At 55.7% G+C, this 19,243-nt stretch overlaps 5 protein-coding genes across 5 annotated transcripts; 1 reads left to right on the top strand and 4 right to left on the bottom strand.

The window, feature by feature from the left end:
- Positions 1 to 1,042: 1,042 nt before the first annotated feature.
- ACO1O0_001425 (uncharacterized protein) lies at positions 1,043 to 3,034 on the top strand (the record flags this gene model as incomplete). The annotated part of the gene is made up of 3 exons (XM_083190912.1): positions 1,043 to 1,446; positions 1,509 to 1,882; positions 1,992 to 3,034. 3 exons carry the CDS (start codon positions 1,043 to 1,045, stop codon positions 3,032 to 3,034), a joined length of 1,821 nt encoding a protein of 606 aa, XP_083054771.1.
- Positions 3,035 to 3,548: 514 nt separating this feature from the next.
- Positions 3,549 to 5,848, bottom strand: SEC63 (protein-transporting protein SEC63; the record flags this gene model as incomplete). The annotated part of the gene is made up of 4 exons (XM_083190911.1): positions 3,549 to 3,709; positions 3,772 to 5,377; positions 5,451 to 5,762; positions 5,819 to 5,848. 4 exons carry the CDS (start codon positions 5,846 to 5,848, stop codon positions 3,549 to 3,551), a joined length of 2,109 nt encoding a protein of 702 aa, XP_083054770.1.
- Positions 5,849 to 6,342: 494 nt separating this feature from the next.
- ACO1O0_001423 (patatin-like phospholipase domain-containing protein) lies at positions 6,343 to 8,715 on the bottom strand (the record flags this gene model as incomplete). The annotated part of the gene is made up of 2 exons (XM_083190910.1): positions 6,343 to 7,673; positions 7,749 to 8,715. The coding sequence occupies 2 exons, from the start codon at positions 8,713 to 8,715 to the stop codon at positions 6,343 to 6,345; spliced, it is 2,298 nt and encodes a 765-aa protein (XP_083054769.1).
- Positions 8,716 to 9,351: 636 nt separating this feature from the next.
- Positions 9,352 to 10,213, bottom strand: SAR1 (Arf family GTPase SAR1; the record flags this gene model as incomplete). Its single annotated transcript, XM_083190909.1, has 5 exons — positions 9,352 to 9,692; positions 9,758 to 9,823; positions 9,890 to 9,929; positions 10,038 to 10,141; positions 10,195 to 10,213. 5 exons carry the CDS (start codon positions 10,211 to 10,213, stop codon positions 9,352 to 9,354), a joined length of 570 nt encoding a protein of 189 aa, XP_083054768.1.
- Positions 10,214 to 11,503: 1,290 nt separating this feature from the next.
- ACO1O0_001421 (DUF2457 domain-containing protein) lies at positions 11,504 to 13,663 on the bottom strand (the record flags this gene model as incomplete). The annotated part of the gene is made up of 1 exon (XM_083190908.1): positions 11,504 to 13,663. One exon carries the CDS (start codon positions 13,661 to 13,663, stop codon positions 11,504 to 11,506), a length of 2,160 nt encoding a protein of 719 aa, XP_083054767.1.
- Positions 13,664 to 19,243: the final 5,580 nt, after the last annotated feature.

The following is a 19,243-nucleotide window of genomic DNA, read 5'->3' as shown; positions in this document are numbered from 1 at the left end:
ATGGCGTCGACAAGCGAGTGGTACGAGTGGGATGTTGGGTGGAATCTGGTGGGGGGGGTGGCCGAGGTGAGGATATATACAGAGCGGGCTGAGCTCAGGAAGCCATGCTCGAACAAACGACTGGCAGTCTGGCAGGCGAGAGGGAGAGAAAGTGAATCAGGGCCCGAGTCGGGTCGGGAGGTGTTATGCCTGGCGACGTCGTTGGTGGGGAGTGGAGGGAAGAAATCATGCCAGAGGCCATTGGCTATTTACCAGTCTGGAGTAGTGGCTTTTAGGTGGTGGGAATGTGGTGGGAATGTGGGATGGCCGCACTGCTGCCCCAAGGGTCGGGGGGCGGTGAGCGTCATGAGCCAGTCTCAGTGCAGCTGCAGTCCTCTGCTGCTGCTCCAGTGCTCCAGCAACTTGCAAGAACCCCGCCAAATGTCCGATGACAACCACCTCATGCACATGACGTCCATGTGCTCAACAAAGACTCCAAGCTACTCTGTTGAGATTGTCATATGCTCCCGCTAGATGCGAAATTGCCGCATCTCTTCACATGCGCGGAGAAGCAAGGGCATCTGGCAAACCATTCGCAATAATGAAGGATGCACGGCATATCGTATGGGATATAGCGGCGCGAGATTCCAGAAGCCAAGTTGAACGTAGAAACGGCACCCGGCCTCGGGTGGCCCCCGAACGCGCCTTCCCTAGATCCTCCGTAGCACCCCTCGCAACTCCGTCATCACGTGCATGGCTATGGGGGCGCCATGACTGGCCTCAACGTCTCAACCCGAGACACCGAACCCAAGCCAGCTCCCAGCCGTTGACACGTATGGTTTCGAGACCGCAAAGCGAATCGTTGTGATTTTCTCCAACGGTCGATTCGACCATTCTGTTGCCTTGCCGCGAAACCCATCCGAAGTGTCCCCAATCGCGACTAGCCACCTCCCATCGGCGACCCCCCGACCCCGAGCCCATAGCTTCCTATAAGCTTGCCATAGCTTTCCTCTCGCTCATATGATGCTCGCCTCTCGCCTATAGCGCGTGACCCCTCTTCACAATGACCTCCAACAGGAAAGGTCACCACCCCTCCCTCGCCATCCCTCTCTCCGCCAGCGCCAGCACCCTTCCCGAGCTGCCCCCCATCGACGCCCTCTTCCTTATCGACTTCGACGTCAAGAAGGGCTACACCATCGCCTGGAAATGCACCGCCCCTGGCGTCGATGTTGACGGCCGCGTCGAGTACAAGTCCTTGCCCTCGGGCTTGCACACTGTTTCAGAAGACCTCATCTACTTCGTTCACGATGGCGCCCACGCTGGTCTTAGCGCCTTTGTCAACATGCCTTGCGATGAGGAGGAGGCGAGGAATGCCCGCATGATTGCTGTTGGCGTCTTGGTTCCTCTGAGCTATGGGAGGTTAGGCCGTGCGTGGAGGCATGCTCAGAGCTTGAAGGACCTAGCGACGTGAGCACCTCCTCAGCAACTACCTGTTTCATTATCGCATCGAGACTGACAATGCCCTACAGCAAACTCGCCAACGACCGCTCCGACACCGCCCTCTTGGAAACGTATTGGGAGGCGCATCAAGTCAGGAAAGGCGACTCTCAGCCTCCGCCTGTCACCGGAGAGACCCCCGTCACCACACCCGTCGTCACATTCTCAGAACCACCCGCGCAGCAGCAACATACCCGGGCCGGCCACTCTAGGAATCGGTCCGCCTCGGATGGAGCTTCGCTTGCCTCACCCGAGCACAAACTATCTCCTTATCATCCAGCTTGGAGCTTGACCAGCCTTCTAGACAAGTTCGGGCCATTAGTGTTCCCTATTCACCGAGCAGCCCTATTACGGCAACGCATATTGATATCCTGCCATGCCCCTGTGCATGAGGTCTGCGACTTTGGTAAGTTTCGAGGATAACGCCCCTGTTTGGACGTAGCGCTGACCCTACTTAGTATACAACTTGTCTATCTTATCAAATATACCCCTATCGGTGACCAATGTGCTCCCAGAGCAGTCGCCGACTCAACGTCTGCGCCCCTTATTCAGCATTGGTGTCCACGACGTCCCGTTCCTCACGGAAGACTATGAGGCATCAAAACGTCGAGAGCAGGGCGAGATCCCTGTAGACGACGATGAGGCAGGCACAGGCTGGATCGCCTGCACAACCGACAGCATCCTCGCCATGAAGGATACTCTGTGGGACATGCTCATCACCATGCCCCCCGAACACTCTTCCAACGCCCAGGAGTCTGTGTGGCCTGTGGTCGAGTGCCCCCGCGGGAAGCCCGTCAAGGCTACCCAACGCGACCTACGACGCTTCAACACCCTTCGCGCAGGCCTTGCGCGCCTTGCAGCCTCCACATCAGCACCAAGACCCGACTCTCCTCGATCAGACATGGACGACCGAGTCTCCATCAGCCACTCCACCTCCTCGCCAAGGCAAAGTCCCGATGACTGCTTCGACAAGGTCACCGAGCCCCTGAGCTGGGCCGCCCTCGGCTACAACGGCTACATGTGGTGGGCCAGCGCCGGTGAGCAGCTTCGCGCCGAGGAGCAAGAAGAATCCTCCCGTGATGCGGCCCTCCTCGCCGACCTGGCGCCCGCGCCCCAGACCCCCATGTCCGTTCCCCCAGTATCCTCCCGGACCGATCTCCTCGCCGACTCCCTCTCCTCCCTGGCCGCCCGCCGTCCCTCCACCGACGACGAAGCCCGCCTCGAACTCGCCATCATCGCCTACTTCCACCGCCTCACCGCCCAGATGCTCACCATCCTCTCCGACATTGTCGACGCCGCCGACGAAGCGTACCCACACCCCACCTACCGAGACGACGAAGGCACCAGCGGCGACAGCGAGAACGACGCCCTGCTCGACGAGGAGGTTTCTACCGCGCAGGCCATCACCATCGACAGCCGCTCCATTGAGCACATGGGGCTCGACGTGTGGAGCGCCGCCGACGCGGCGTTTGTGCAGGACCTCGTGCGGATCTATTTCCATCGCACAGCGCGGATCGAGGGCAAGGGGGTGGAGGTGTGCGGTGTACGGGTGTGCTGAAGTGTGCTAATCTGCTGCGGTTGCTTTGCTGTGAAGAGAAAGACGGTGGTGGGTTCCATGCGCCGGTTACACATACACCACCTATATATACTACTACTACAACGATGGGATGACGGTTTGCGGGATGGGCGTATTATGTGGTAGAGAGGAGGGACGCTTCCATTACTTAGGTGGATGTACACTCATATAATAGTTTGGATCAGAAGCCAGAAGCTCGAAGAAACCCTTGCTGCTGCTATCCATATCCCATGCTTTTTACTACTCAGCATGCCTTCCCACCTCGAATCTAACAACGTAAATAAATGATATGTGACAGTTCCCTAACAAGTCCTCCAAACTCCCTTCTCTCTTCACTCGAGAGCGAAAACACGTGCCCGGCCCTCAGCCACGGGGCCAGCCACCACGTTCCCATTTTTGCTTGTCTGTAAGCACATGTGCATGATTCATACCAACAATTCATCCGCCTGGAAAAACTCGCATCGCGATATGCTAGTTGCGTAACGAAGAACGGAACCTACGACTCGTCCTCAGTATCCGTGTTGGTAGCGCTAGTGTCATCCTCCTCCTCGTCAGTCCCGCTCTCCTCGTCCGAGTCCTCATCATCTGACCTCCGGCGGCGCCTAGGAGGTGGGGCTTGACCCGTCTTAAGAGCCTGCATCTGGCCGGCAATAGAATCTGGTAGCATCGGGTTAGATACTGACGTACACACAACAATCCGAGCGCGACACGCGACTTACCTTCTTCCGGTTCGCTAATGTCATCCTCGGCAGTCATATCTGCAGCCTTGCTGGCGTCTTCAACCACCAGTGTCACATCCATACGGGTGTCAAAGCCAACATAGGAATCACATATCACGTGCAGAACGAAGGTGTAGTGCCCAGCCTGTGGCGGAGCCGCGAACTGCGCCTTGAGCGTTTGCATGGCAAAGGTGGGCTTGCCCTGCTTGTCAAAGATAGGCTGGTCAAACTGGCCAAAGGTAAAAGGGGGTACAGCCATCTTCCCTTGCTTGGAGTCGCTGAGGAATGCATGCCACTTCGGGGCCTGCTTGCGAGGGTAGTAGGGCGCAAAGGTTAGCGGTGGCAGGACCTTCTTCTCTTCCACGGATATGGGCTTGCCGTCCGGACCCTTGACTGTCTTCTTACGGCCGGTGATGGCTTCGAGATCATCTTCAGCAGGGTCGATATCCTCAAGGTCCAACTCGTTAACGGCAGGGACATTCTCAGTGCCAGGTGGGATGAAGCGCCCCTTGATGACGAGGCTGACAAGAGAGGACGGGATGATAACACGCTCGCCGGTGACCTTGAAGAAGGCCTTGTCCACGCGCAGGTAGGGAATCTGCTTAGCGAGACTCACGGCACTCTTGTACTGCTCCTCAGTAAGAAGACCTTTGCCGACAACCCGTTCTTTGCGCTGCGAATCTGGCCGGTCAAGGAACTGCTGAACCGTAAGGTGCTTCCTCGCATCTCCTTCGGCGGCGGCGACGATCTTGGGCGTGAAATAAGGCAGCTGGAAAAGGGGGGACGAGTTGGGTGCAATGGCTTGAATAAGGTGCTGGTTGGCTTGGAATGAGGAGAGGATGGGTCCAATGTGGCCAAACGAGAGGGCAATGGCGGCAAAAGACTCCCTCAGAGCTCGCGCGATAGGAGCCACCTCAAACTTGGCCTTGGTCAGGGCCTGGTCATCGAGTTCCACACGGCCTAGGTAAGCCCACAGAAGAGCAAGAGCCTTGCGCCGCGGGCCATTCTCTAGGTCCTCAAGCATCTCCTTGTTCTTGTCGGAGAAGCCACAGGCATACTTGGACGATTTGGACATATCGCTCTCAGCCATGATCCGGGACTCGATCTTGGACAGGCCCGAGTCGGCCTGGTCACCCTTGAAGAGGTTCTCGTACTCCTTGCCTGTGCTAAGAGCATGGATAATGCCAGACTCGTCAATCGAATCCTGGTAGTTGCGGAAGAGATTGTTGGCGCTCTCCATAAGAATACCCTCCTTGGATCTCCTCTTGACGCCGTACCACCACGACCCGACCAAATAAGGCAGCAGGACTCCCAGGAGTAGTGTGTACAGCAGGACGACGTACTTGCCATTGCCATCCTCGACAATGAACTTGGGGAGGGCAATACCGATGCTGAAGCTCTGCTTCCCGTCCGGGTGGCCGTACTGGATGTAATTGTTGCGCACCTCCTCGTCTGTCAGGGCCTGGTACGCCTTGGTAAGCTCGACGTAGCGGTCGTTGAGCATCTCCAATGTCTCGTTCTTGGATACGTCAGGCTTGGCTTTGTCCGGATGGAACTTGAGCGACAGGCGCCTATAATGTGATTTTATCTGCTTCTCCGTTGCGGACTGGGGGGAGGGCGGGAGGTAACGAGTTAGCAACCGCTCTAGGCGTGAAGGGGTTGGGGTTTGGCTAGCTTACGTCTGTGATTCCGAGGATATCATAGGGGTTCCAGATCTTGGGGATTGTCTGCTGCGTCACCATGATCAGGTAGACCATGCCGGCCATGATGGCCCATCCCAGCACCACGACCACGGCCCGCTTGACCCTCCTCTGCTTCCTCTGGTCGGCCGACCGCAAGGCCTCGATCACGTCGGCATGCTGGGGCTTGTAGTCGGACTTGATGCGGGGCGCGTTCTGCTCGTCATCTTTGGACGGGCGCACGAGGGTGTAGGTGAGCGGGAGCGTGACCAGCCCCGTAAGGGTTAGGATGAAGAAGGGGAAGAACTGGCCCTGCGCAGTATGTCAGTGGTGTGGCGAGAGAGGCACGTGGGATTGGGAACACTGACATTCTCGTCGTACGAGTAGTCTGAGCTCATGATGGCGGTTTGGGGAGCTCAGCCCTGCTCGTGAGGAATAGTAGGCACAACTGGGAAGGGGGGGAGGGGAATGGCGAACGATGGTGAAGAGGCCAGAATATGGAAGATGCAAGATCGGCGTCGCTGGCTCTCGTCTGGCAGTTGAGGTCGAAGTGGCCCTTGCCAGGTGTTCAAGGTGTCCTGAAAGGCGCCAGTTGGACCCTGTGATTGGCCCGTTGTGGCACTTTCCGTCCTCCCCCAATCGACGTCAGGGCGGTATTTGCGCCACGGTGTCAGCTTGGTACGTACCTCCTCCCACACATTGGTCTGCCTCGCACCTTCCCTCACATGCGACCGAGTACTATACGAAAATCCGTACGAGGGCAGCACTCGGTAGCAGGCAAACAATGCAGTCTACTATTATTATTGTTCTCATCTTCAAATCAGTTCATATCTCGCTTGTATACACACGTCTGATACTGTACCCAAATTCAGCACAAACCCCACCTCTAACGTTAGATCTTGTTCCACGGCACCTCGTCGCTTTCATCCTCCACCAGTGTGGTCATACCCAGAGGATTCACATCCTCCCCCGTACGCATGATTTCCTCGCCATCGGTATCTTCCTCCGTCGTCACGCCCGTCTCTACCCCGTCCACCATGAGGCTTCTGAGGTCTTCCTCGCTCATGATGTGATGCAGCGTCCTATCCCCGGCCCAGGGTCGAGTCTCCCGCCGCCCTTGCTCCACCAGCCTCTCCTGCTTCAGCCTGTTGGCAATAAACTTGAGTTTCGGGAACGCACTCTGCTTCCCCTCGTGTATCATCCGCGCCAGCCTGTGCGGGTCCGGGTCCGACAGGATGTGAAGGAAGTCGGACGGGATGGACTTGGGCCAGATGGTGACGGTGCCGCTGAACTGCTGCAGCCACAGCTGGCTCCAGTCTTGGCCGAGGGGCCGTGGGAGGAGCTCGGCATGCCGGATGAACCTGAGCCACTTGTTCATGTCAAGCTTGAGGTAGTGCTCCATTGCGGACATGAGGTACCCTCCTCGCCACCCTCGCCCCTTGCGATGTGTGACGGGATGCCCCACGGAGCCCCTCGACGAGAAGAAGAACAAGTTGATGTGAGGGTTGACCTGGCTGACAATGGTAAAGTTGACGTTGAAGTGCGTGTTGAGAGCCTTAATGGGGATGTCTGTCCGTAGACTCCCATCCTTCCACTTGTGCCCAAACGAATAGGGTAGAAGCGCCCCGTCTCGCATTTTCATCATGAGCACCACGGGGTTCAGGATGCCCGGGACCGCAGCCGAGGCCAACACGGCTGACCATATGACACAGTCGGGGCTCGTGAGGTAGTTGCACAGGATCGTCGGCGAGTGGGGGTCGGCAGGGACGCAACTGACGTTCAGGATCCGCCCTGTTCTCTCGTAGGCCTCTCGAAAAGTCATAGACCCTCGCGTCCACCAGCTACACCGATCAGCCCAGTCGACAGAGTCGAACCGCGCTCCCGTCTTCCACCATCGGGGAAACCACGTAGACATTGGCTCACTGCAGGCGTTTATTTTGACCGCCAGGGCCGGCACCAGTAGCTGGTCCAACTCCTCATTTGTCCTCGTGGCAACAAGAGCCGCGACAAGAGCTCCGCCACTGGTGCCCGTAATAACGTCTGGTAGAAGATCCGCGTCGAGAAGCGCTCGCAGAACGCCAATGTGGTAGTACGCAAACGCCGCGCCTCCAGACAGACATAGCGCCGTGCGCCCGAAATTGGCGTTGACATGCTTGAAGAGAACCCGCTTCTGCTCAAGCTCTAGCTGCTTAGTCTTGAGTATGAACTTCAAACTCTTTTCGACTGCTCCAATTGTCAGCGTTTCCAACATGCCTTTTCCTACCATAACTCAGGGGTACGCATCCTTTTCCCACTCACCTTCATCGATAAAGTTCTGCACCAGGTTCTTCGTACCGTAGTACGTCTGGCTGTATAATCTGGCATTCTCCACGCCAACAAAATTATTCTTGACACAGGCCTCGATCAGCGCCCTCAGCTCGTCCACCGTCTTGCCGCCGTCGCCATTCTTCCCCTCGAGCGCCTCGGCCCGCAGCCTCGTCTTGCGCATCTGGTCCCACACCCGCTTCACCGTCCGCGAGTCGTAGTACGCAAAGTCGTTCTCCTCCTTCCACGCCTGTCGCCCCAGGTACCCATCCAGCTCCCGGGCGGCGGCGACCCAGTCCTTGTAGTTGGATGTCTGGCGCATGTTGCGGCGGAGCTGCTCCCGTCTTCCGCGCCACGTGAAGAAGTGCTCGTATACCCAGATGTACAATCTCGTCGATAGATAGGCCACGCCCAGCCCAGTGAGCCACATGAACACGAAGAAGAGCAACGGCCACTTGGCCACTTGGTAAAAGTAACCCTCCCTTGTTTCGTCTTTTGTTCGTGTGCCCAGGAGGCCCTCGACGGCACCCTTGGCGCCCTTGCGCCTCTTCTTCGGCCCCTTCTTCTTGCGATAGCTCGACGGGTTGACAGGTGCCCAATCGTTCTGCGCCGTGATGAACGTAGGCGCCTCTGTCATCGGCGCCTTGGCCCCGTCCATATCGGACACGCCCGAGGCGACTGCCGCTGACGCCGCCGAGACATCGTCCGCCAGGCCACCCTCCACTTGCGAGTTTCGCTTCGTCAGCCAGGGCGAGCTACCCCATATCGGGGACTTTAGGCTCGATGTCTCGTCGGTAGGGCTCTGCAGCTGGTCGGGAGCTTGTAGCGCGCGCTCAAAGGACTTGAGGTCCTCCCGGTCGAGAAATTCGACATCGATGTCGGGGAGGAGGGAGGGATCGAAAGCCTCTTCTGGGAAGCCATACGTCGCGGTGTCGAGGCGTCGATACGCCTGCTCAGGCATGGTGGCAGTCGCAGATGCCGTGTCGGTCATCTCAGCTCATTGCCGTGTAAAATCGTATGGTAGCCTCGCGATGAAGCTCTTCGTATGGGGAGGAAGCGTGTGGAAGGAGACAGAGTTTGGTGTGGCAGCAGTCTTCGACGCCACCACGAACGGTTGCGGTTCATGCGCATGACGTACGATGGGTACGTACCTGGCGTGTTTGGTTGGGGTCGTTGGGGGACGAACGAGGCCCACCGCCCCAATCGTGGGACATCTTTAATCAGCCTGTAATCATGACTTCACCCGTCGACAGTTTCTAGTAGCAAAGAACCTACAAGTCAAAGGTATCGCTTGTTCAATTTATTAAAAGACTGTCGAGGTGACTGGAGGAGGCCTGAGGCCGCTCTAAGATCTTGTGCATAGTCCATATCCATGCGCTCAGTAAGCTCGTTATCATTGTATCCCGACCAACCACGCCCCCGTTGGGGATGTCAAAAGAGCCCAACCAGAGCGCGAAAATGCACCCAGTGTTCATCGAAGAAGGATGCCGATTCGCTCATAAACAGCTCCCTGCGGTAGCCACTGTATTCTCTTGCTGTCATCCTGGCACGAGCCGGAGTGCTCCACCTGGCGTGTATCCGCGTATTCTCGCAGTCCTTAGACGTACTGTGACAGCCACCTTATGCCCTCACCGTAGCCCTGGCGCATGACGACAGAGCACATGAAGACCTCGAGCGGGCGGATGCCCTCGAGCTGGACCTTGCCCTTGCCAGTCGTCTGGTACAAGCCCAGCTGGTGGCGCAGCTCGTCCTCGGACACGGCATCCGGGTGGTCGATCTTGTTGCCCAGAATGACAAAGGGGACCTTAGCCAGCTCCTCCATCGACAGGAGAGCGTCGAGTTCGGCCTTGGCCTCGGCGAAGCGCTCGTGGTCTTTGGCGTCGACAAGGAAGACGACACCGTTCACCTCGGGGAAATAGTCCCTCCAGATACGTCGAGCTATGGCGCGTGGTCAGTCTAGATTCAAAAGCGGCGCAACCACTGTCGTTTGTTCGGAGGCGTACCCTGCTGATGGCCACCGAGATCGAAGGTGGTGAATCGCACATTGCCGATAGCGAGCTCCTCGGAAGCTAGCAGCATGTTAGCACGTCTGGATACCCTCGAGCCACAGCTCTTGCCACAAAAAAAAAACTCACTAGGGTGAAGAGTAGGTTGAAGGATAGCCACGCGGTCGTTCTACATAATCCATGATCAGCATTATGCCCACTGAGTCCAAACCCCCACGAGCTCTGGCTCGGGTCAATCGTGCAACCGCAATGCCACCCAGCATTGCCGTCGGCCTACCTTCAGCATGTGCAGCAGGGTCGTCTTCCCGGCATTGTCAAGGCCGAGGAAAAGCAGCTTGGCGTGCTTGTTAAGCAGGCCGAGCGAGGACAGCACGTCGTAGACTGTCCACCAGCATGTCAGCCTGGGAGCGATTCCGCCAACCGTGAGAACTTACACCAGTTGATAATCCACATGTTGGGCTATCGTGGAAGGTCGTTTCGGTAGTTATGTGAGGTCGTGGAGTCGTGATTGCTGTCGTGCGTGGGTTGACCTCGATGTGGGATGAGGACACTAAATACTAGGCCCAAGTCGTGCCTCGGTGGCTCGTTGGTGCCTCAGTATTGAGGCATAAATGTGCTCTAGGTAGGTGCAACCGTGCAAGCTGGCAACAAGCAGCAAGCGAGGCCTAGGTAAGCCACAGAAATAAATACCTTACTCTCGCACTCTTTGCACACGGTCCCATCTGTAGGGATGATGGAGCAGGCTCTCAAAGCGACCATAAGCATGCCTTCCTAGCTCACCAATCCCTTCCAAGAGATTAATAGGGAAATCTTGTGTCCTTTCGAGAGGATGTCTATTCGCAGCACCTCCCCACGTCTCTAAAAATGTGTGGGTCGCCCGCATTTAGTACGAATAGCCTACCTACGGACGAGGAGTACTCTCGTACGTAGTATGGATACCTGATGCTGGCTTGCTCAATGTTGAAATGGTGTGACATAGTAGAGCATGGTACATTTTTGTACACATCCTACTACTTGCTAGTATATCCTCGATCTTGTCTTTCCTGTGCAGACTGACCACCTACCTAGTGTATAATCATGTGTACACTTTAGTTGGCCATCTCTTCAACATCATCGAGTACGGATACGAGTAGGCTTTGTCCCCACTCAGCCAACCATTGCACTCACTTACACCTCCCTTCTTCAACTTCCTCAACTAATTGGCGAAGATAGAATAGCTCTTGTACGTAGTCATCGATATAGTTCATTACTACTACCTCTGTTTTGGGCAATTGACCACTTTAGTACGATACTAGACACTGGGGACAGGGAGGACGATGTGATAATAATGCAGGGGTCATCGGGTTTTCATTCATGCCCAACTCCACCGATGAGTCTCATGATGCATCCAGCCAACGCCTGTCAGAAGCCCCATTCATCCCAATGCCCTTGGGAAATGCGCCCATATGTAGAAAGAGTAGTTCTGTCTGTCCAACTCCGCATTTGCAAGGCGCAGTAAGCTGTGGCCGGCGATAGTATATACAACGCGCCATTTCCCTCCAAAAATGTACAGCGTGGAGAGAACTCGCGCCAGGGAAAGAATTGAGGAAAGAAATTGAGTGTGCTGGTCCGAAACAATGTGCCACTCATAGTCATGTACTATAAATCATATGCCAAATAATGCTTTGCGCCGTACCATGCAGTATATCCCAGTTCCGTCGCCGCGGAAGCCTGACGAGTGATAAGAAGAAACAAATGGGAAAATTAAATGGAGATAACGTAGTTGCCCTGGTCCTTCTTGCCGGCCATGAGCAGACCAAGTTCCTTCATCCGCTCGGCGCCACGGCCGGGTTGTGGCTTGCGCTCGGGGATCTGCCCGCGACGCGCGCGGTCACAGTACTTTTGATAAAACTTTTCCTTGCGTCGTTGGCGCTTCTTTTCAAGGCCCTTGACAATGTCAATAGCGCCACGGAGGTGCACGTCATTGATGTAGCCATGCTTCATGTTGCGGTATTGCTTGGCTTGTCGAAACATGGCACCAGGCCTGGGGAGTGATTTGGTTGTCGTAAGGGCGGGAGCAGCAGCAAGGTTGAACTTGACTTGGTTGCCTGGGCGAGGTGATCCCTGTGGGATTGTCCGGCCATTCGGGGCAGGGGACTTCGTCTTTCTGGGCGAGTGTCGGTGAAGCAAAGCCTTGGGCGATCGCCCACGACCCTTGTGTGGAGGAGACACGTGCCGTTTCGGGGGCGGAGAGTGGTACCTCCGAGGCGAAGCTTGTGTATTTTTGCGTCGTCTCCGGGAACGGTCCGTTTCGTGATGTAGATCCTCCATCCTGCCATGAAGGAAGTCGTCGTCGTCGCTATCATGATGAACAGGATTGTAGATGTCTTCGTCATCCTCATCCTCAGGCTCTGAAGCTGGGAAGCTAGGGTCTATATCCTGGGGAATAACCCTGAGCTTCTCGTTTCGGCGAGCTGCTAAGCACGAGAGATATGCCTCCTCCAGAGGTCTATCCTCATCCAGAGTGCCACAGACGAAGTCGGTGCTGTCCGGCAGGTCAGGAGCCTCCTGGTGGGGCTTGATTCGTTTCATTTTCGAGCGTCGTCGGCTACCGGTGCTAGTGGTTGAGGAGTCGGAATGGTGGCCGTTAAGAGATTGCCGCCTGACAATGGGGACATAAGGGTTGGGTCGCACAGCTGGGCTCTTGCTAAGGGTCCAAAGGACCATGTTGGTGTTCTCTTCCTCATCAGACTCGTCCGAGGAGGCGAACCCAGTCTCTTCATCGGTGCGGTACCCCTCCGAGAGAGAATAATCGTCCTCGTCTTCGTCCTCGTCCTCGTCTTCGTCCCCATCCTCATCGTCGTCATCATCATCCTGGTCATCGGCATCCTCTTCTTCAGCATCTTCGTCCTCATCGATGACCGCCTCATCCTCATCTTCCTCTAGCTCAGCCTCCTCTTCGGCCTCCCTGCCCAGGCGGCGAATATGATTCTCCTTGGTGAGGGTGTCATTGATGGTGAGCTTGCCCTTGGTGACAGTAGTGTCGTGGCGGATCCAGTCGTCCTCTCGGGACATGTCGCACGCGAACTCGTGGAAATGTGAGCCCTCATTGACTGAATCATTCGAGTTGGCTCGCAGAAACTTGGGCCGAGCACCAGCAGACTTATTGGATAACTTTCTGGAGCTCCCTGCCGGGCGTGGGGTTGCGGAGCCTGGTGCGAGAGAGATACTCCTCTTAGGAGTCGAAGGTGATTCAGGCTTGGCTGCCTTGGGCGGGAGCTGTGAGCCGGGAGTCTGGCGAGGAGGGGTGTTCTGAGTGGAAGCAGGCTGACAAGCGAACTTGATACAGGGGCGCCGAGGAGGCTCCTGTGTAGAAGTCATCTTGACCGGCGCTGGGTGAGCTGCGCCCTGTTCCGTAAGAGGCTTGGCATTGCAAGCAAACTGTATGGATCGCTTGCGAGGAGTGTCCTGGAGCGCCAGTTGAAGTGCCCCATTAACCTGGGTATCAGATCCCTGGCCAATGAAAGATCCGGCCTTGGACTGTGGCAGCATGCCATGAAGATGTGACACCATGGCCTTGGGGATAGGCGGGCTCGGTGTGTTGGTGCGCGCCGGGCTGGTCAGACCGGTGTCACTAGTGAGATCGGCAGTCGAAGCAAGGCTGACATTGCTAGCCATCGATCGGCGGCGGCCGAAGTGGATCGTCGGATGCTCGTCGCGGCTGTCGTTGTCCGGAGAGCCCATGATGGCCTTGGTCAAGAGAGAAGTCTGTTCGCTGGGTTGCCGGACCAAAGTTCTGCGAAACTGCTGCGGGCTTGCCTTCTGGCAGCTGAGGTCTGGGGGCTCATCGACGTCCTCGCCCTCATCCAAATTCGAGGTGGCCCACTCGGGCACCCGCCATGCGATGGAAGCGTTTCCAACCATTGTTGCTATAGGGGCATATGGTGTGCGGAAAGTTGCGGATCCGGTTCCGGTTCTCCTGTCAGTGGCGAAAGTTGAGCTAGAACAATTTTGTTGCTCCTATCGTTTGCCCGTGTCGGGGTAGTGATGTAGTAGAGGATGATGTTGGTTTGAGAAGATGCGCCTGCCAGGGCTGGCGAATCGTCGTCGGAAGAAGCGGTGGATGCCTTTTGTATTGTGCAATAGGGTTTTTGAATGGCTCTCACAGCCGGTACGACAATGGTGTCGCTGTCTTTGTCCCAGAAGGACAGTGGTGCTATAAGACCGGAGTCGACATTGTGTCGCTATCGTGGTAGCTGTGGCAATACTGGGTTTGTTGGGGTTGCGAGGGCCGGCTGATAGGTACCGGAGCAAGGGCGACCCTAATAGCGGCAAAAACAGAGATCCTTATTGAAGGAGATGATGTGAGTTGACGTGAGGTGTTGTGAAATCAAGGGTCGTAGGATTGGTTCGCCCCAGGGGCACAGGAAGAGATGCGCGGGTACCGTGACTGGCGTCAGATTCGTAATAAGGCAGGGTTGCTGTTGGATGGGGCGGTCCAAGCCTAGAGTGTGGCAGCGCTGCCTTGGCGTGGGTTGAATGACGTGCCGCTGGGATTGAGCGAGCCAAAATCCAAAAGCGGTGGTGGCGAGTCGACGACAAGGACAATTTTTTAGGCCTTGTCCCGACGACTGCCGAGAGGGAAAATGACTGGAACACACACAAAAAAAAAAAAAAGAGGTCCTGGGGTGCTGGCCCTTTGGGTAACAAAGAGATCGGGTCCGTTGTGTTGCCCGTGATGCAGTGCAGCTGCAGTCGCAGTTGTCCAAGACAACGAAATGGAGGGTCTTAAAGCGCAGAAAGAGTAAAGTCAGTGGGTTCAATAACCCAGACGAGGAAAGCTCCCTCGCCTTGCCTTTCAGCACCTGACACAGAAAAGTGTAGCTTTTGCGGATGGCAATGTCAGACACAATGACTGAGTAGAAACAGAACACGCCCAAGAGAGGAGACGAGCACGGCGATATTATACGAGTGCCGGCCAGGGCACGTCGGGGTGGGCAAGGAGCGCCTGGTGGTGCTGGCGGAGAGCCCTTGGTGCCGCCGCGAAAGTGCATGTACCTCCGTACTCCGTACGCAAGCCTCGTCGAACGGTGAGGAATGGGCGTGACAGGCACAGGCCGCGCAGCAGCCAACGTGCCACCACGAGGAAAAAAATCCCTGAAAACGACGGGTCGGCGACTCAGGGCTCACTGCGTAGGCAGCTGGGTCTAGCCCCGACTTGGCGCTGCAACGCACTTGGTTGAGTTGCTTGCCTTTGAAACGAGGCACCTCGATCGCCATCGCCGCTACTGGGTGGGGCTCGCCCTCTTTGCGGGCATGCCCATTGGCCATGACAAGTACAATTTTCCCTCGCGCAGAGAGGAAAGTGAGAAGACGCTACTGAGGCTCCACCACACGGTGCGCATATCGCTTCTGGCGCTTGGGGGCACCGCCTACTGGCCTGGAAATTTTAAATACTAGCAGGCTCCATAGCGGCGGCCTCCCATCTCTTCAGAGTAAAAAGCCATGTTGGGAGGGGGCCACAGCGTGGAGGTCCACTCCACTCCTAGCGGCCGATGTTCTCCGACACTGTGCATCGATTCTGCAAAACCCTCCAGTCGCTCTTGGTGTCGCGACGGGCGACCAAACCACCGAATGGGGACTGCCGCTCCTTGGTGCAGCTGCAGCCTTTGCGGATGCTGGAAGGCGCATCTTCGATACCGATGGACCGACATGCCTCTCGCCGCGCTCGGCCTCCAGCTGTTCTCCTGATATCATCCGGGAGCCTGATCCTCTTTTCAGACATCAAAGATTGCTATTCCGTGCACAATCCAATGGGCATTTATTGGTTGATTGGCAGCGGCCGGCCCGTCCGCAACGACGACGACTTCAATTAAGAAGTCGCGTCGCAGTTGGACGCCGCCGATTCACCATCCACAGGGGGCCAACAAGCCTAAACAGAGTCTGGCTCAGATGCTTACCGACGAACAGGTGCGGGCACAGAGGACCCCCACATGAGCTCCTGCGCATCGAATCACTGCGGCACCTGCATGACACCAGCGACCCTGACCTGTCGCCAATCTGTGGCTCCTCCCATAACAAACCCCTCATATTAGCTGAGGAATCCTGTCGGACAGATCAGCGAGTCCATGGAAGCCATCGCAACATTGGACCAACCTTGAGCAGTATCCTTCTCCGCAATCTAGACCCATTTGGATTTCCAGCCAAACACGTCATTTTCTATTACCTATTCACGACTCGCAGTCGGCATGATGCCTCTGTCCCCCACCAAACAATATACATAGTATATGCAACGAATTATATGCAAGCTAGCACACAAATAGATGGGTTCTCACGACCTTCTAGTTGCGACTCACAAGGACTTCGCAGTACAGGCCCCATGAGCCAACCAGAGACACATTTTTCGTCATTCTCCCGCCCGCTCTCCAGATTGCTGGGTAAGATGTAACCACACACACACATGGAGATGGTGTGCCGAATCCCCCTTTCGTCTTGAGCGACAGTTATTTTGTTATCTCTAAACGAGCTTGAGGCAACTACTTTGACCAACACTTTTGGTTGAGATATAGATAGTACTAGTGAGTCCGAACTCTCAAGTTGGAACCTTTGTACATAGCATGTCTGTCGAGACTTGGCGCTGTGACAAGCCCAGTCGCGACTCCAGCGAGAGGCTGCTCGCTGTTCAACACAGCTTGAGCTCACATCTTCCTTCTCCTACCACATACATATTCTTGCCTATTTTATTCTCTTGCCCACCATCATCTCTGGCAGCGCATGAATGATCATCCCGACCAACATCGCCTCAAGCGCTGATGATGTCGCCGTGCGCACCATGACGACAAAGGTCAGAAGCAATTGGAGTGCCCAGCTCCCGGCCGAGGATCAACTTCACCATCTCATGATACCTCGTGGTTGAGCAACGCGTTGCGATATGACGGCACATCAGGCCCCCCTTTTCCCCCCAAGACGCCATAGTACATGCGTGGTCCAACCCAGGAGGCGCGCAGGAGCGGCCGGATTCAAATGCCGTGTCGAACACCGCATCGTCATAAGATCACGCGGTTACGGGCGCCCTCTTACCATTTTCCGGGGAATCTCGCCTGACAGGCCCCGATCACCCCTCCATAAAGGCCACCCAACCAGCCAATGCACGCACTTATACGCAGCCTGACGTCGGTAGGGTTGTCAGTACTAGTAATGATAGTGGTCTGCCCGAGACTCCCAGCCAGAGACCCTGATCATAAGACCCCACGTTGTTTGCCTCGTCGATTGCCCGACCCCGCATTCTTTGCAGGCGCGGCTTCAGCGCGAAAGCTGGGAAAATCACCCCGTTGGAATATTACGAGCGCTAGGACGATCCATGGATCAGCGGGTGTGTTTCGCCCAGCTCGTTTGAAACGTGCCGTTCCCATCCTGCCCTACTCGTACTCGCAGAGGCAGAGTCAGTTGGGTGTGTGCGACTGTGCGTGGGTTATGATGTTATTATGCTTTTGGATGCGGCTTCTGGATGCCATGCGTGCCATGCTCCCCCAAAGGGTTGCCCGTGTGAGTGTGTCACCTGCAATGCTGATCTTAGCCAAGAACAGACATCTAGAGGCCTGTCTAGAACTTAAAGGCTATCACAAAGACCAGGCATGAGTGAGACGTCACATGCCACGAGAATCCGAGCACACCCAATTCAAAAGTAATACCAGTACCTAATACTAGTACTAGTATCCGGATAGTACTCGTACTATCAACAAACGTCGACCAAATTCATTGGGATATTGCAGCCTGCAAGTTTTGTGTCTTACTTTAGACCACAATGCTGTATAACCCAGAGACTAGCGAAGAGCTGCCGTCCACTGACCCAATGTAGGCGTCTAAGTCAGGAACCGGGATATAATTTGTCGTCGCAACGGCCTGGACGCAGACTCTTCTTACCGGTGCAAATTGAGCCGCCGCTGCAAACCGACGCGGACGAATCTACTTCGTACGATGGGCCAGAAAGGCCCAAAAATGCCGGCCATACCGCCCAAGACAACCTGGAACCGGGAACTGGAACCAACGGGTCGGCAAGGCCCCGTTTCCCAAGGGCCAAGGCGTCGGGCGGGACGGGCGAGAGTCGGAGAGACTTTTTTTTTTAACCTTTTGCTGCCACTCAAGGGTCCGACAAATAGACTTCCGCCTAATTGGAAAATGCCTCCTAAAAAATTGCCCAAAGTCATTTCGGTGAGACAAACCTGTTTGCACGAGAGCAACAATCATTGGTAAGGTACGTACAGTGTGTTGGCCACAGTGCAGTGCTCAATGCTGCAACGGGCACCTGAAAATGGGCTCCCGTCCCAACTTTCGACTGGACACTGCCAGGCCGATCTTCAATTCCCGATGCCAACTCACTCACCTTGCTCCAGTCATTCGTAGGCCACCAAGGCGCCAAATAAACGGAGTGCAACAAATGTTTTGAATCTCTCGGTGGACTGGTCTTGCATGGTAACCGCCAAGTAATTTCAACGCAAGCCTTCCAAGACCGTAGTGCCCACAGCAATCCGCTTGCCATGTCGCTGACATTGATTTATGCGCCTGCGATGGAGACGATGTCGTGGCATTGCCCCTGGATGACTGCGTCAACGAGTACGTACACCAACGCACCCACCCGTTGATACCCGTACTGCTCTTTACTCCCGAGGCGAATCCTATGATTTCAAGTCCACTATTATCGTCGACCCTTTGTGCAACTGCAGCTTTGGTGGATCCTGATGCAGCTTGCATCAGCCAAGTTGGGCCTCCAGCAATACGTAATACGTGCGTGGCAAGAGTTAGATGATCTTGTCCTGATCTTCTCCAGGCATGATAGCTCTTATGCTGCCCGAGGTCTAAGGACCCTTCGTGCACTGCCGAGATCGTCAAATCGTGGCAATCCCTAAAGTAGAGCAGGTTGGTCGCAAATGCCGGGTGTCTTCTTCGCCATGTCACTTGAGCAGCTCATAATATGCAATGGTGTCTTTTCTAGGTCAACCGAATCAATCGGCTCAGAGCCACTACTGGGTGATCAGCCTTGATACTTCTCGGCATCCGAGCTAACACATCCACTCCCAGCAACGTTCATACCGTAGTGCGAACGTCCGAGGAACGGGGGAACTGAGAACGTATCGCTGCCCAGCCGCCAACGCATCAAGGGCCTTTCATAACCCGTTGATATGTCCACACCTCAAACAGGATACCAGCAGATACTGGTAGGTGCAAAAACAAATCAGAGTCATCACGCGCGTCGTAATCGCGTCAAAACATACGGAGTACTCCGTACAAGGGTCGAGAACTTGGCTTCCAAGACACTGTGGTCGATCAAAGTCCCAATCTGAGGACAGCGAACGGGGAAAGTCTCAGTGGCTCAAGGAGGCTTTCGATATTCCTGATTTGGGAAACCAACTTTGGCGCAACGACGGCGGAAATTTTGAACTAGCGAGACACTCGTGGGGTTAACGTGAGGTCGTTGGCGATGTTCCCCAGATAGAGGTGATAATG

The sequence above is a fragment of the Amphichorda felina genome (assembly GCF_050947745.1).
Source record: "Amphichorda felina strain 45539 chromosome Unknown scaffold_1, whole genome shotgun sequence".
Taxonomy (NCBI): domain Eukaryota; kingdom Fungi; phylum Ascomycota; class Sordariomycetes; order Hypocreales; family Bionectriaceae; genus Amphichorda; species Amphichorda felina.
Note: the sequence above shows the minus strand (reverse complement) of the source record. Positions and strands in the feature narration are given on the sequence as shown.